We start from the raw sequence: 17,062 nt of genomic DNA on the forward strand, positions 1-17,062 counted from the left end.
ACAACTCAACATTTATTGAATGTCCAAAGGTAGCTTGCTGTTATAGTTTCTTTATTCTCTCTTTAGATTTTGGGATTTTGATGATGTAGAAAGCAATCATTCCTTTCAGTATATCACTTTTGTAAAAACTTGTTAGAAAGTGGAATGTCTGAATTTTTTCCCATTGACTTATGTATCTTATATGGAAGTTCTTTCATTCCAGACTAAACAATGTTGTAAAATGTCTAATTAAATTGGTTTGTTCAGGTGCTGTCTCTTGGGTCCAGACTACCTGGCTGGCGGGTGATTAACCAACCCAAATATTCTTGCCAACCAGTGACAACCTGCAGCTCTGCAGGGAAAAGAGGGAAAGAGGAACTGAGAAGCAGGTGATGGGGTAGGATGGAGGTTGAGTTTGGTAAGAGGACACTTGTCTCTGGGAGCTGGGCGCTTTGAGGTACCTATTCTTGCCAGAGGGTTGTGTGTGTGTGTGTGTGTATGTATGAAATGCAGTTTAAAGGTGTCAGTATGTTTATAAGAAAGTATGGATTTTTTTGAAAGTCAAATGCCTGAAAGTCACGATTGTGTGCATTACATTGATGAATGTGCCATTTGGTTTACCTAATCACCACAATGGGAAATGTTCAGTGTAGTATAGCCTTACATTTTTGTATATCCAATTATTCTCATCCCACATTTGGGGAGTCCTATCTTTGAGAGATGAAGAGTGGGCATGTGTCCCCCCATTTTTTCATGTTTATTTGTATCTTGACGCTTAGTTTTAAAAAAAATGTTACTTTTGTAAACCCTTTATCCTCTTAGCTCTATTACCAAACTAGTAGCTGAACAGCCATCAGAAGATTTGACTGTAATAAGTTGCTCATAAAAGTAGCTTCTTAAAATTTATATTTAACTCATTTCTACTTGGTTCTAAAGGGACTAATTTTTGATCATTTTTTGTAAGCGGTATAATAGATTTGACTGATTTTTGTAGTTCTGTTTTCTAGGAGTTATCTTTCAATCTTATGAAGAAGACAGTTCTTTTGTGTGGGTCTGAGTGAAGAGAGTGACTTCGAATCATAATTATGATGGTAATTGGATAAATGAGTGTTTTAAACTTTTAAGGAAAGTTGGTAATACTTATTAAGGAGTAGATAAAATAAGTTAGCACTCTGAAAAGGATCTAGAGGACCTAATGACTGTATGATCTGTCGATTACTATGGGCCTGAGCTAGTCCAAGCTCTAACTTCAGGTCTTTTTTTTTTTTTTTAAGATTTTATTTATTTATTTGTCAGAGAGAGAGAGAGCGCGCGTGCGAGTGTGCGCACAAGCAGGGAGAGCTGCAGGCTAAGGGAGAAGCGGGAGCTCCTGCTGAGCAAGGGGTCGGACTCGATCTCAGGACCCTGGGATCCTGACCTGAGCCAAAGGCAGACGCTTAACTGACTGAGCCACCCAGGCGTCCCCCTCAGGTCTTTGTTTTACAGATAGGAAAGAGGGCTCATTTTAAGGTTGCTTTCTCTTTGGTTTATTACTAAACTGGCAAAAAAGCAGTTCATGGCTAGTACCAGAGCCTGTAATCAGACCCCTTTCTATTTAGCTCCTTCTCTTCTGCCAAAGCACTTCTTCAGCTGCTATTTTTTGGTCAACTTACATTTCTCTGTAAAAGACAAAATGGGTTTACCTAACAGGCATCAGGAATATTACTTGCATACTTGGAATTTTAATCTTTATTTTATTTATTTTTTTATTCATGTGACACAGAGAGAGAGAGAGAGAGAGGGAATATGAGCAGGGGAGAGAGGCAGAGGGAGAGGAAGAAGCAGACTCCCCGCTGAGCCAGGAGCCTGATATGGGCCTCGATCCCAGGACCCTGAGATCATGCCCTGAGCTGAAGGCAGACGCTCAACCATCTGAGCCACCCAGGCACCCTGGAATTTTAGTCTTTAGGAGGACCGATTTAGTAGTGTTCTGGAAGGAGTACTTTGGAATCATGGAGTTCTGAGATCCAGTCTTGCCTGTAACTGATTAATAGATTAATATTAGTATGTGACTGTATGCTCTTGGGCTTGGTTATCTCATCCTACCAGGCAGGATTGTTGTGGTGATTAAATGAAGTAGAGGACTTAATTTCTTAGCACAGTAAGAGATAGTGACCTTCACTGTAAGCCCTTATTTGTTTTCCTCAATTCAGAATCTGCTGTTGGCATTAATAGGGGCAGATGGACTACAAACATTGCAGCAGCATTTCCCAACTGTATTTCAAATTTAGTGGGTGTTGCATTAAATAAATAAAATAATAGCAGATAACATATGATAAAAATAAAAAGTTGGATAGATACTACATATTTTTCTTTTGGAGATTTACTATGCATGATAATGTATTAAAAGCCTTGAGAAAAGGCCTGCTGTAAAAAAATGTCTCTTTTTTAAACAAAGGTAAACTGAATTGGTCATTAAGCTCTTCCTTTGAGAGCACTAATTTTAAAGAATATTGATATTCCATACAGCACGGTTTGTGAAGCACTGCTTTAGGGTAATAATTTGAAGATGACTTGGTGATAGGATTCTCTATACCAAGAGGCTCTACAAGATATATGTGTAGGTAATAGGTAAGGCTTACAGTGGAGGGTGCCTGGGTGGCTCAGTTGGTTAAGCGACTTGCCTTCGGCTCAGGTCATGATCCCGGAGTCCTGGGATCGAGTCCCGCATCGGGCTCCCGGCTCAGCGGGGAGCCTGCTTCTCCCTCTGACCTTCTCCCCTCTCATGCTGTTTCTCTCTCTCTCTCTCTCTCAAATAAATAAATAAAATCTTAAAAAAAAAAAGGCTTACAGTGGACATTTATGAAATTTAGACAAAAGGAATCACTGCTTTAAATTCCATCTTTTGTGGCATTTATTGGCTGAATTTTATGACAAAATATTGAAATTCACCCCCCAAAAAGTTACTAAATGCTGGCTAGTAACCTGTATCAGAGGGAATTTACAGTGTGTGTGTGTGTTTTTTTTTTAGAGTTGATATTACTTGTTGAGCTAATTGCTAAGATAGTGTTATAAGTTATAAAAATCTGGGTCTGAGGGCTCATTTTGTTCATTTTCATTATGATCGTATTCTTTCTTCAGATTCTGATTGATATTCTTATTTTTCACCAACTTTAAATTCGTGCTGAAGAGAATTACATAGTAGAAAGAGTTGGACATTTGGTCTCAACCTGTGTTATCCTAACTAACTAACCCTTTTGTGTTTTTGATTTCCATCTCAGGGACATATTCTTAACTATTTAAATAAGATTATGCATGTGGGAATACTGAATCTCTTATAACGGGGCGCCAAGTGGTTGAACTTGCTAATATATTTGCCAAGCGGTTATATTTTTATAATACAGTGGTGTAGAGATCAGACCCAGTGTATTTTCTGTTATAGTTCAGTATCTAGAAGTGGAGTAGGCCTTAATATTTGTTGAATGAATAAGTGAAAGAATAAATACAATCCAATGGTGACAGGGTTTGTGGAAGTAAGTAAACTCAATTGTTGCTGAAAATATTACAGATAATTTGAGGGATACAGTGTAGTACAGTGGAAAGAGCACTGGACCAGGAGTCAGAAATCTAAAGGTGAATAGTCATGTGATCTTATTCAAGTCTCTGGATCTTATTTCTTCATTGGTAAAAGGGAGACTCATAATAGCCACTTCTGCCTAGTTCATAGGTTGTTGAGGGAATAAAGTGAATCATTAATAAAATGCTTTGCAAATATAAGTGTACAAAATCAGATTTTTTTCCCCCTCCATGCCTAGCTCAGTACCTTGAACAGTATTAGTATTAGCACCGGTATAGACTTTCTTTCTTAACACCGAAAAGGAGGCTAAGAAACAGAGTCTAGGGTTGATTCTTGGGATGCTCACAGATTGTTGGGGGGTAGGAGGAAGAGGAGCCTGCAAAAGAGCAGCGAAAGAACCAAGGAGGAAAGAGGAGAGAACCAGGAAAGTGCAGTCCTGAACTTTCTAGACCTGATTTTCACTAAGCTTTGCTTATGCTCTTGGGGAAAGGGAGAGTTAATACTTGGCAGATAGCTTTTGATTTAATTTGCTGAACTCCGCCCGAGTAAATCCCTCGCCCCTTCACATGCCAAGTTCTTGAGGGTGAAGAGAAGTTCTTGTAAGCTTGAATTAGAGTAAAGACCGTCACTTAGGTAGTTTAAGAATACTTAAACTTTGGTTTTCTGTATTTTCTATACTAACTATGAATAATTTATTATCATGAAGACATTAGAAGTCTTAAATCACTCAGCTGTTCTTGACAGCTTCAGGGATGCCACTGTGGTCTGGACAGTGAGCATCCAGTGTCAGGGAAAGGTCTGGGATGACGTGTTTCCCAACCCGTTGCTTAGCACACTGCTGTTCTCTGAGATGCTAAAATAAGTTTGGGAAATACAGCCCTCCTCCTGTACTCTGCATTTCCTCCTCAACACCCCCCCCACGCATATCACTAGACTGTGAACTCCATGAAGGTGTGAATGCAGGGGTTTTGTCTTACTCACCATTGTAGCAGCAGCATATAGAACTCTGTGAGCCACTCAGACTGTAAATGGCAAATCATAATAAAATTGACTATTTCTGATAAGATGGTTTTAAAATTGTGGATATTGGGCACCGGGCTGGTTTAGTCGGAAGAGTGTGCGACTCTTCGTCTTGGGGTTGTGGGTTTGAACCCCACATTGGGTGAAGAGATTACTAAAAATAAATAAATAAACTTTAAAAAAGTTGTGGATATTGTTAGGGGATGGCTAATATATTTTTGCTTATGCAGTATACATATATTTGATTTCCAGGAATGGCTTATCTGAAGAAAATCCAAAATGTGATACTTCTAATTGCACACCAAATCAGGAAATAATTTCTTTTGTCACAAAAAGATCATTTGCATATGTAAAGAAAGATTATTTAAAATAGTAAGATATCTTCATATATTTACAAAGTGATTGAGTTGTAAATTAGTAAATCTATTACTTTTCCATAAGAGAAAACTTGTAGAAAGTCAGGTACACCTGACTGAACCTTCTTGCCAGTGATCATATGTTGACTGTTTTTGGTGGGCAGAATCTCTGTGGCTTGATTATCCCTGACTCTCTTTCATTAGCATATTTTACGAAAATTTAAGAAAGATTTATAGTAGGCAAAATTAAATCATTAGTTATGTGAAACACCATCATAGTTTTAGAAAGGTGGGTGTATGTTGGGGGGGTGCTACTAGGTGAAAATAATAGCTAAAATTCAGTATTTGAATAATTTTATGGTCATTAGTTAACTGTTCTAGCCTCTTACTCTAAATCTGTGTTCTCTAATACAGTAAGAATCAGTCATATGTGGTTATTTTTATTTAAATTTAATTACAATGAGATAAAATAAAAAATTCAGTTATTAATTGCAGTAGCCATGTTTCAGGTGCTCAGTAGCCATGTACATATATGTGGCCAGCCGCTACTGTGTTGAACAGTGCAGATAAGGAACATTTCTTTCCATGATCTAAGAAAGTTCTGTTGGATAACACTATTCTAAATTAATGAAAATTGCCAAGAGATTTCACCAAATTTATATATCCTGAAAGCTGGAGAATAGAGTGGCGAGAAATTGGAAACCTTTCCTCTCTGGAATTCTTAGGTGGGGCCTCTCAAGGTAGTTAAATTCTCTAGTAAGGGAGAGAAGGAACTAATTTTTATTATGAAGTTCTTGCCATGTTCTGATTTGATGTCTGTCAGGGCCAGGCAGGGAGTATTATTCCCCATTTTATAGAGGAGGTCAAGCCTGTTGAGTGGATCATAATCTTCAGTTTACAGTTCTGTCACCAGTCAGCAAAGACTTCTTTCTTTTTCTCATCCATAGGCAACTATTTTAATATGTTGATGTATCTTTTTGTCTTTGCAAAATGCGTATTAGTGAAATTTACATTCACATAGATGGTATTATGTATCTAATGTGAGGTTTCCCCACTCTCCAATGCTGTTTGATTTAAACACCCAGCCTTCTTCTTTTCATGTTTTGTGAGGAAATCTTTCTAAATGGTGTTAAACTTTTTGGCTTTTATAATTAGAGAAGTCTGAAATAATCCCCCTCTTTTTCTTTGCTCAGGGAATATTGATAGGATTATTTGTCCCTGAATGCTGTATGTGATTTTTGTAAGTTACTTTTCTTCACCCATTGGGTGGTCAGTGATTACTTCTCACAGGTATTGGTGTGCCTGAGTACTGTGGCTGCTTTTTTTTTTAATTGGAATTTTTATTGAGCTAACTGTAGATTCACGTATAGTTGTAAGGAATAATACAGAGCCATCCCTTGTATACATTGAATGGGCACAGCTGCTTTTTTTTGTTTCTACTTTATATGTAGGCTGGGAAGTGGGGTAGAAAAGCTTGTTAGAATTATGTCAAGTAAGAGTGAAGCCACCGCATTCTCTTATGAATGTAATGTATGAACTTTAGTGTGTGGGCTTTTTTTTAGCTGCTTCTTTCTTTCTTTCTTTCTTTCTTTCTTTCTTTCTTTCTTTCTTTCTTTCTTTCTTTCTTTCTTTCTTTCTTTCTTTCTTCCTTCCTTCTTTCCTTTCCTTTCCTTTCCTTTCCTTTCCTTTCCTTTCCTTTCCTTTCCTCCTTCCTTCCTTCCTTCCTTCCTTCCTTCCTTCCTTCCTTCCTTCCTCTTTTTAAAAGATTTTATTTATTTATTTGTTAGAGAGATAGAGAGAGCCAGAGAGCACAAGAATTGCAGAGGGAGAAGTAGAAGCAGGCTCCCCACTGAGCTGGGAGCCTGATGCGGTGGGGGGGGGGCTTGATCCCAGGACCCTGGGATCATGACCTGAGCCAAAGGTAGCCGCCCAAGCGACTGAGCCACCCAGGCACCCCTTTAGCTGCCCTTTTTCTTAAAATTTTTAGCATGTGTTTCAGGTGGTGAAGTTATTATATAGCTGAGTTCTTTGTAAGTGATATAATATGGTATTTCTTTTCCTTTAAGCAAATTGAATTTCTCAGTCAAATACTGTTGAAATTAATTATACAGATGTGAAATCTTAAATTTTGGTAATGATGAGATATTTCTGTGTATGTTTTGTTTTAGGTTGTTTCACGAAGAAATCCAGAGGATGTCCAGGAGGTAACATGTTTATACATATGAAAATTTTATTTTATATATTTGACAAAAATTTAATTAAATGCTTTGTTGAGGAAACGGAATTGTTGGTATGTCTGTCTTCATATTTATGTGTTTGTCTGGACATGATCTTTAGCTCATAAAACAGTAGCTGAAGTTTCCTATTTCAGACCTATTAAGTATGTGTTAAGTTTTAGTAGGTGTTAAGTTATACAAGGAAGAATTTAAGGAATTATAGTGCTGTTTAATAATGTGATAATGTTTCTGAAAACTAACATTTGTAAGATTTTAGTATTAGTTAAGAGCTCTTATCTATTTCAAAATCATGATAACTTTAATAAAAAATGAGTATTTGGTAACTAATTTTAAAGATCATAATAAATTATGGGTTTCTGTCTACTTTCAATTTTATATTGAGGTGACATGTTGACACCTTGGAAAACTGCTTTGGGTGTAGATGTCTGTTTCTTTTTTAAATTTGTAGTTAGTTTTGTAGACTCTTTCTCTCTAAAATGATACCAGTTTGTGTGTTTTTGCTTAAAAATATGGAATTCTTTATTTGTAATTACTTTGTGCTTGTTATATACCTTTAGGAATCCTAACTGGGGAGCTTGCTTGTTTTAACATTTTTCGATTTACTTTCATTTTGGTACCTGCTCATTTACACCATATTAGAAGGACATATGTTGGGGATTTTTTTTCTTACTAAAGTTTTTAAAAAAGACATTGTAAATTGGCAGTCTTGATTCTGTAACAGTTCCCCCCCCCCCATTTGAATTTTAATGTCTTTAGATGGAGTAAGTATTTTCTAACAAGCCCCACTACTCCTTACTTAACAAACCTGGCTTGATTCATACATTTAAATTGTTTGGTGCTGGTTGGTTTGAGTAAGTGTGACATCAGGTTTAGACAATATTTGAACTTTTATACATTAGCATTTCTTGCTGTATTTGATTCAGTATTTGTTTTGAGTTCAATAAAACACAATTTAAAAAGATTTCATACTATTTTTCTTAGGTGTTTTAAGATATCTCACTTTTCCCCTCAATAACCAGGAAGAGAATATTGTAATATAGTTATTTTGGAAAAAAGGGTACACGTATTTCTATATCTATAGCCTTCCAAAATGGAAGTGAAAGTAATTTGCACCATTTTATTAAGTACTGTCTTTACTTAGTGTCAATTGGCTAGTATGGACTTTCTTTATAATTCTTCTAATTATGTTGAATTAATAATCAGTACAATCTGTTCTGCTTTTGAAATTTTACAACTCTGTTAAAATTAAAGAAGGGTTGTGTTTCCTTTGAATACATTGTCTGATTGCTATGCTGTAGTTTGTAGCTTGATGTTCCCATTTTCCAGGGAGAATCCTGAGCCAGCCTATCCATGAACATACTCTCTGCCATTTCCTTAATCCTTTTTTGGGGAAAACTCTTTTATAATAACAACTGTTGGTGAACCATTCATCAGAAAACTCTTGTAAGTGTCCTTTAGTTAGATGATTGCATGGTCCTTTGTTAGACATGATATAAAATTTTTTAAAAATGTCTTCTGTCCTGCTGGCTTCTTGAAATATAGAATAACCTTGAAATTGTAACACTCTAGCTTCTCATGTATTTCATTCAAACATTGGAATTCTCATCTAGGAGAGAAATTTGCTACCTAGAGTTTGTTTCCATTTCCTTTCCTTTCAATTTCTCTCTCCTCTTAAGGGATTCATTTAGTTACTGCTTTAGAATTTAGTCAGGCTTCCCAAGCACTATTGAAGATTAGAAGACGTTCTATTAATCTAACCAAATATAGGGCTAATAATATGCTATCCTTATAAAACTGGAGATGTTTTGTTGGTTTTCTTTTATAGATGTGTTTGCACACCTTGGTACATGCTACCAGGTAGCAGTGTTTTCTTCCTAATGCTGAAATACTCACATGGAGGAAATAATTTAAAATTATCCAGGATAGATTTCTTTTACAAAGTTTTATCCTTCAAAAATTCCCACTAAAGTTTTATTTATTAAGAGCAGCATGAGATGGGGCGCCTCAGTGGCTCAGTCGGTTAAGCATCTGACTTTGGCTCAGGTCATGATCTCAGGGTCCTGGGATCAAACCCCACATTGGGCTCCCTGCTCAGCGGAGAGCCTGCTTCTCTCTCTTCCTCTGCTGCTCCCCCTGCTTGTGCTCTCTTTCTCTCTGTCAAATAAATAAATAAAATCTTAAAGAAAAAAAAGAGCAGCATGGGAAACTCTGAGGGGGACAGCAACAGTTAATGTGGCCTCTCATTCAGTAGATTCTCTAGAGCATGAACACCTGCAGAAGGGTAAAGAAAGAACTAGAGATGTTGTGCCCTCCCTCCGGTATCTTTTTCAAAAAGTAACCTATGACTCTGTTTCTCTATAGGTAGTAGATTTCACTGGTGAAATTTGGGAAAAGGAGAAGAACTGAAATAGAACTTTCTATGTATCACGTCAGAAATCTGTTAAGTCATTCCATAAATAAAATAGTTTGATAAAAACCATTTGAAAACATTTAAAATGTGTCAAGGGAAAGAAAAGGCTCTTGAAAAGGGGAGAAAGAAAATCCGTAAGCAAGTATGGTAGTGGTGCTGGTTGCAAGAAAAGATGATTCAGCAATTTTAAAATACTATGTGAGAGGGCAAATTGAATTGAATTGAGTGGTTTTGTTTATGGGATCTAAAGGTTTTTGCTATCATTAAGTGAAATTATCTGAAAAGAAAACATTTATGTAAAAATTATTTAAGGGAATGTTTTTAATGAAAGTTAAGCTTTTACTAAATTTGTAGTGTATATATATGACTCACTGCATTAATATTTAATTGAGGAATTTTGTGCAAAGTAACTTTAATGAATAAGAAATTTCTGCAGGGGTGGGTTCAGTAGAACAGTAGTTGTTATACAGTTTTTTTTTTTTCGTAGTAGGAAAGAATTACTAGAGAAAATAATTTTTGCATGCATCTTTTGGGACTTTGTGTAGTCCAGTTATAAACATCAGTACTGCTAATGTAGTGGAAATGTGCTTTTGTTCACTTTTCCATTTTGAAGATTTCTAGAAATGTCCAAGGTTAAAAGGAGTACGAAGAAAAGGAGGCAGTAGATGGTACATTTTGTGATGCTTTGATTTCTTTCTTTTCTTTTTTTTAAAGATTTTATTTATTTATTTGACAGAGAGAGACACAGCAAGAGAGGGAACACAAGCAGGGGGAGTGGGAGAGGGAGAAGCAGGCCTCCCGCAGAGCGGGGAGCCCGATGTGGGGCTCGATCCCAGGACCCTGGGACCATGACCTGAGCTGAAGGCAGACGCTTAATGACTGAGCCACCCAGGCGCCCCGATTTCTTTCATTTCTTGAGGGTTTATATTTGCTTTTAGATATTTGGTTCTGTAGTTCTAGCGTTGAGAATAAGGAGGATGTGAGAGAATAAATCAGGCATGATGAAAAAAAGAGTCTCACCTTGGAGGCTCTAATTCTTACTCTGACAGACTATATGCTAGTTTATAGACAATGTTGTTATTATCATTATTGTGATTAAGTTACTAACTTTTGTCCCTTAAGTTACTCTGCCTTTATTTAAAAATGACCCTAATTAGAACAGAAATTTTATCTGCAGATTTGTTTCCATGAGCTACAGTCTTTTGAATAGCTCTCGTTTCTAGTTTATAATGGTTTTAAGGATGGCATTTATCTTATGTAAGGCTATTTTCGTAAGCCCATCACCCATTTCTGCCTTTGGCAGCGTGGTACCTCCACAATTTGATCTATTTTAAAAATATAAAAATAGCACTTTTTTTTCCCCATGACAGAATTATTTTCATGTATTGAAGTTAGAAATTACAGAGAAGCAAAAAATGTGAAAATTAAAATCACTTGTAATCTCACTGTCCTGAGACCATTTACTTTTCAAGTATTGGCTTGTCTTAGTTATTCATTCCTCTTGCTCTGTCTTTTACTGGGACTGTTGGTTCTTTACTATCAGCTTTTGTCTCATTCACTTCCATTTTAAAATAAAATCTTTTCTTCCATCCAGGTGGTCTGTCTCATGGCAAAACCAAGTTCTTAAATACCTACTTTGCACTTGGTTTCCTCTTCCTTACTTCTGGCTGACCTCTCAGTGTTAGGGCTCCCCATTGTTTTGTCCTCAGATTCCTCATCTTGTTAAAAACGCTGAGAAAGCTTTCCTGAGTGATTGCACACCTCTCTGCTGATAATTCCCAAATGAATACATCTTGCTTAGTTCTCTCTCTTGAACTCCATACCTGTGCCAAATATGTCTAAAATTGAGCTTTGTTCTTATCTTAAAAGTTTCCTCTCCCCATTTCTTCACCTTAGAGAATGGCACCACTATTTGTTGGTCTAATCACTACTTGCCTTCAGTATTCCTAAGATAATACCTTCCGTAGGTGCTCCTTTCTTAATACCCGTGGGCTTCCCTTGTCCGCATTTATCACACCGTCTTGTGACTTAGTTATCATGTTAGCTTCCTCCTGCCCACCAAGGGTCTGTGTTTCTCATTTCTTTATCCTTTGTGCTAACACAGAGCTTAGCACAGAGTAGGGACATGAAAATACTTGTTTTGGTGACTATTTTTGTTGTTGAGTAAATGAATAAAAGGAAACATCAAAAGGAAGCAGTTTAAATTAATTCATATGATAATCTGACTAGTCTCCCAGGATTATAACTATAGTAAAAACAAGAAGCTCATCATGGTAGAATTTTTTGATAGTATGATAAAGTTTAGTTAAGAATTTCTTACATCCAGAGAATAAAGTTTTTGACAAGAGTCTCTTAAATCTCACTTGATTACCTTCTTGGTCTAAGATTTGCTTATTATTAGCGTTCCGTTGTATTGAGTTTGTTAGAAGTGAGGTAATTAGGTTTTTTTTTTTTTTTAGAAGCAAAGACCCTAGTATACCAGGTAATGGAATTTAAAACTCAGTTTTATCCTATTTTTTGGAGACTGAGGGGCTGAATCAATGATATCAAAGTCATGTCAAATCTGTTTTCTTTATAAAGGTTTTTTTTTTCCTAATTTAATCTGAATAAAGTTAAACAGTAATTCAAATTAATGGAGGTAAACTTTTACATGTTATATAATCTAGATGACGGTTATTTTCTGTTTTGAAATATACTAGTTCTAATGGTATTCTCTTCAGGATTCATCTTGCCTTAAATCCTTATTACTACTTTAAACTGAGATTTGTGAAATAAGATTTATGAAATGTAAAAGTTAAGGTTAATTACTACACAACCATTTCTTCAGTGTTATTTAGTTTATCCTTTAGGCAAATGCTTTGTAGGTACTTTATGTTTAAAAATTGTTTAGGGGACGCTTGGATGGCTCAGTTGGTTAAGCATCTGACTCTTGATTTCAGCGCAGGTCATGATCTCAGGGTCGTGAGATTAGTCCCTGCTCTGTGCTCAGCGTGGTCTGCTTGAGATTCTCTCTCCTTCCCCCCAACACATGTGCTCTCTCTCTCTCAATAAATAAATAAATCTTTTAAAAAAATTGTCTAAATTAGGTGGCTAAGTTGGTTAAGCCTCCGACTCTTGATTTCAGCTCAGGTCATGATCTCAGGGTTGTAAAATTGAGCCCTGCCTTGGGCTCTGTGCTGAGCCTGGAGCCTGCTTGGGATTCTCTCTCTTCCTTTCCCTCTGTCTGTCCCCCACCCCCGGGCTTGTTCGTGCCGTGCACTCTCTTTTTCTCTCAAAAAAATTGTCTTAACTATTTTGTGTTTATAAACATGCTTTTTTTAAGACAGAATATGTATTTTGATATCTAGCTCATTTCCAGGCTAATAGTAATTGAGTTTTGAAGAGGTTAAGTGACATTTTAGGTGGTATAGACCTTCTTTGTACCAGGTTGAATATTTTCCTAAGAAAACAGTACTTGTGTAAAATGAAATTTAAAAACCAAAACAGAAAAGTTAAAGAGTTGCTGCTTTATATTTTTAAATCAAATATTATTTAATCTCAGACAGTTAACCATATTGGTTAGAACATATATTTGTTTGCCTTTGCATGACAATTTTGGGCACTTTCATGAAAAGATTTTTTGTTGTTTAAATATCTGAACCTACATAGTGTCACTGTGAGAGACACATTTGATTTTTCTTTTCTTTTCTTTAGATAATCGTATGGAAGAGATACAGTGACTTTAAGAAACTACACAGAGAACTATGGCAAATTCACAAAAACTTATTCCGACATTCAGAATTGTTTCCTCCATTTGCTAAAGGAATAGTGTTTGGTAAGTGATTATTTTGAAATTTTGATTTTAAAAAGTGATGATTGGCTAATTGTGTGTGTATGCTGAACCCTGAAATACTGTACGATGAAGTCAGAAGCCCTTAGTAAGATGACTGATACCAGGCAGCAAGCACTTGTTGTTTTATCATGTTCCTGGTGTAGGCTTGTTAACTCTGATGGATTTACTCCTACCTTTTGTGAAACAACAGCACACCAACTTCAATTCCAGCCAGTCAAGCACATAAAACAAAACCAAACCAAACATGTAGGAACATAAGAAGAGATGATATTGAATTATTCTTATAGTTCTGAAATTTGGGAATTTTTAGAAGTTTATACTTTGTACATTTTTTCTAATACCTTCCTTAAAATGTGAACGGTTATGATTTGAGGCACCCAGCCAGGCCAGACACAGGTATTTTGGGGTGGTGGCTCTGGATATTTTATTGATTAACGACTTAGATTCATGACTTTGCAAAATTTTAACAGCAAACTGAGGCACAGAGCTTCCTAGTACCCTGCTCTTGTTGCTCTGCGCCGCCCGTGGTGTGTGTGTGTGGGGGGGTATGTCACCCTCTAGCAGGTTGTGGTGCCAGTTCCTGTCTGCAGCTCCCTGCTTACCAGTCCCGGCCTGCAGGTTCCTGTCCATCAGCTTTGGCTTTCCTACCATGGAACAGCTCTGACTGGGGTAACTCCGCTAACTTCTCGCATTCCATGTGCCCGAGCCACGCTGCATGCCTATCTGCCAGCCTTGGCCTGCCTTTACCCCAGAAAGTTGTTTCCTGTGGCTTTCTTAACATAGACATTGTGTACCCTAGGCCTCGTGTTACCTTGCTTGGGAGTGGGCTCCCAGCATTGTGATTCTCTCTTCTTGCTCGCCTGCCAGTCTGGTCCCATGTGAACTCTGGAGGGGTCTTTCTCAAAGCTTTCCTGGCAACTGTGGACTGGCTCTGGCCTAGGGAACCCAGCTAACTTCTCCCCCATTCAGTGGCTACAAACACATCTTCTCCAGGGAGATCCCAATCCCAACTTTGGGGGTGGGGTTCCCCCTTCCAGGTTGTTCCTTCCTTTGGTACTTTCCTTTACCCTGGGGTATTCTTTAGAATTAATAAGTTAACTGTTGTTTAATAGTCTTTATTTATATTAAGTTTTCCTTGTTCAAGTTACTATGTGGATTTGGTCTCTGGACTGAACCCTACTGATGTTCTCTTTGGTTGAGGAAGACTTTTGGATGATTTGAAATTATCCAATCTCCACGTGCTTGTAGTTTATGTGGAATAGTGATTTCTTCAGGCTGATTGCAGGACCAGAGAACTCACTGAGCTTTACACCTTTCTTAGGATATTTTGCATATTTTACAAATCCTTGTAAAGATCTGGGGACAAGAAACAGATACATAATAGTATAGTAACATCAGTGGCATTTATGACAGAATGAAGTGTGGCCATCAAAAGCTTGTTGCTACAATTCTTTAATTTTAACAAATAATATTAACAATTTATGATATATAGTGATGTCTTGAAATACAAGTAATGTCAAGAGGTATCTTGGGTTCATAATTACAAAGGAAAGTATTTGTATTTCCTTAGGTGAAAAGCAATTGAGGGATGTGGACAACAGGTCAGTAGCAATAGAACCATTAGTTTTGATGGTACCATCAATTAATTTTGTTCGCCTCTGAAGCACTAAGGGATCCATAAACTCTTGTAAATCTTTGGTCGCTTTTGGCCTTTGAGCTCAGACATTCCATGGTATTCACGTTTCTGATGCCTTCTGTTCATTGTTATTAGCCAATATCTATGGTTCCTTACCTTTTTCCTTGATACTTTTTCTGATTAAAGTTGTAGTTGCTTTTTGCCATTAAACTACTGCCTTTTCTGATCATGATTCTGATCATGATTCTGCTGCTATTAATAGAGTCTTTTTTGATTAATACCAGTCCAGCTGTAATTATCTGGAAATTTATTTATTTATTTTTAAAGATTGTATTTATTTGACAGAGAGAGACACAGCGAGAGAGGGAACACAAGCAGGGAGAGTGGAAGAGGGAGAAGCAGGCTTCCCGCCGAGCAGGGAGCCTGATGTGGGGCTGGATCCCAGGACCCCGGGATCATGACCTGAGCCGAAGGCAGACATTTAATGACTGAGCCACCCAGGCGCCCCTTATCTGGAAATTTTATAAGCACACTAAATTCAAGAAACATTTTAAAAATAGGCATTATGGATATGATGATTCAGCCTCTGTCTTCTAAGAAACTTAGCTGAAGTGAGCATCATGATCTAGAAGTTCTGAAAGGGAAGTGCTTTAGGATGTGACATCCTTACTGTCAAGTTTTTAAGTTTTGTGGCACTCTACTTTTTTTGAGATTTTTTTAAAATTGAATATAGTTGACATATAATATGATAGGAGTTTCAGGCGTACAACACAGTGATTAAACATTTACATAGATTATGAAATCAATACAGTGAGGCTAGTTACCATCTGTCACCATACAAAGTTATTACAATATTATTGACTGTATTCCCTATGTTATACTTTACATCCCTGTGACTTACTTATTTTATAACTGGAAGTTTGTATCTCTTTATCCCCTTCACCCTAATCTCCCTCCCCTCTGGCAAGCACCATTTTGTTCTCTGTATCTATGAATCTTTTTCTGTTTTGTCTGTTCATTTGTTTCGTGTTTTTTAGATTCCACATATAAGTGAAATCGTGCTGTATTTGTCTTTCTCTGACTTATTTCACTTATCATAATGCCCTCTAGGTCCATCCGTGTTGTCACAGATAACAAGTTTTCATTCTTTTTTATGGCTGAGTGATACACTGTTGTGTGTGTGTATGTGTGTATGTGTGTATAGCACATCTTCTTTATCAATTCATCTATTAATAGACACTTAGGTGGCTTCCATATCTTGGCTATTGTAAATAATATTGAAATAAACATAGGGATGCATATATCTTTTTTAAATTATTGGTTTCATTTTCTTCAGATAAATACCCTGAAGTGGAATTGCTGGATCTTATGTTAGTTCTGTTTTTTTTTTTTTTTTTTTTTAAGATTTTATTTATTTGACAGAGAGAGCACAAGCAGAGGGAGAGAGGGAGAAGCAGACTCCCTGCTGAACAAGGGGCCCAATGTGGGACTAGATCCCAGGACCCTGGGATCATGGCCCCGGGCTGAAGGCAGCCGCTTAACCGACTGAGCCACCCAGGCGTCCCTGGTAGTTCTGTTTCTGATGTTTTGGAGAACCCCCATTCTGTTTCCCACAGTGATTGCACCAATTTACATTTGCACCAAAAGTTGCAAGAGGATTCCCTTTTCTCTAAATCCTTGCCAACACTTGTTATTTCTTACCTTTTTGAGCCTACTCATTCTGACAGGTGTGGGGTGATATCTCATTGTGGTTTTGATTTGCAATTCCCTAATAATTAGTGATGTTGAGCATCTTTTCATGTGTCTGTTGGCTATCTGTATGTCTTCCTTGGAAATATGCTTATTCAGATCCTCTACCTACTTTTTAATTGGATTGTTTGTTTCTTTGGTGTTGAGTTGTGTGAGTTCTTTCTCTCCTTCGGATGTTAACCCCAGTGACACTCTATTTTAATTATGAAGATGCAAATAATTAAAATTCACCAATCTGAGGAGTTTTTTTTTTTTTTTAAGATTTTATTTATTGGCGCGTGTGTGAG

At 37.0% G+C, this 17,062-nt stretch overlaps 1 protein-coding gene across 4 annotated transcripts in view; it reads left to right on the forward strand.

The window, feature by feature from the left end:
* The window catches only part of RPS6KC1 (ribosomal protein S6 kinase C1), a 176,036-nt gene that overhangs the window by 8,499 nt on the left and 150,475 nt on the right, over window positions 1–17,062 (forward strand). For all 4 annotated transcript variants that reach the window (XM_088029087.1, XM_088029088.1, XM_028125795.2 and 1 more), the window contains exons 2-3: window positions 7,080–7,115; window positions 13,252–13,372. In XM_088029087.1, the coding sequence (XP_087885213.1) occupies window positions 7,080–7,115; window positions 13,252–13,372 (157 nt within the window). The remainder of the gene's footprint in view (window positions 1–7,079; window positions 7,116–13,251; window positions 13,373–17,062) is intronic.

The sequence above is a fragment of the Eumetopias jubatus genome, unplaced genomic scaffold (assembly GCF_037043125.1).
Source record: "Eumetopias jubatus isolate StellerSeaLion01/CBP00866 unplaced genomic scaffold, mEumJub1_p1.0 scaffold_12, whole genome shotgun sequence".
Taxonomy (NCBI): Eukaryota; Metazoa; Chordata; class Mammalia; order Carnivora; family Otariidae; genus Eumetopias; species Eumetopias jubatus.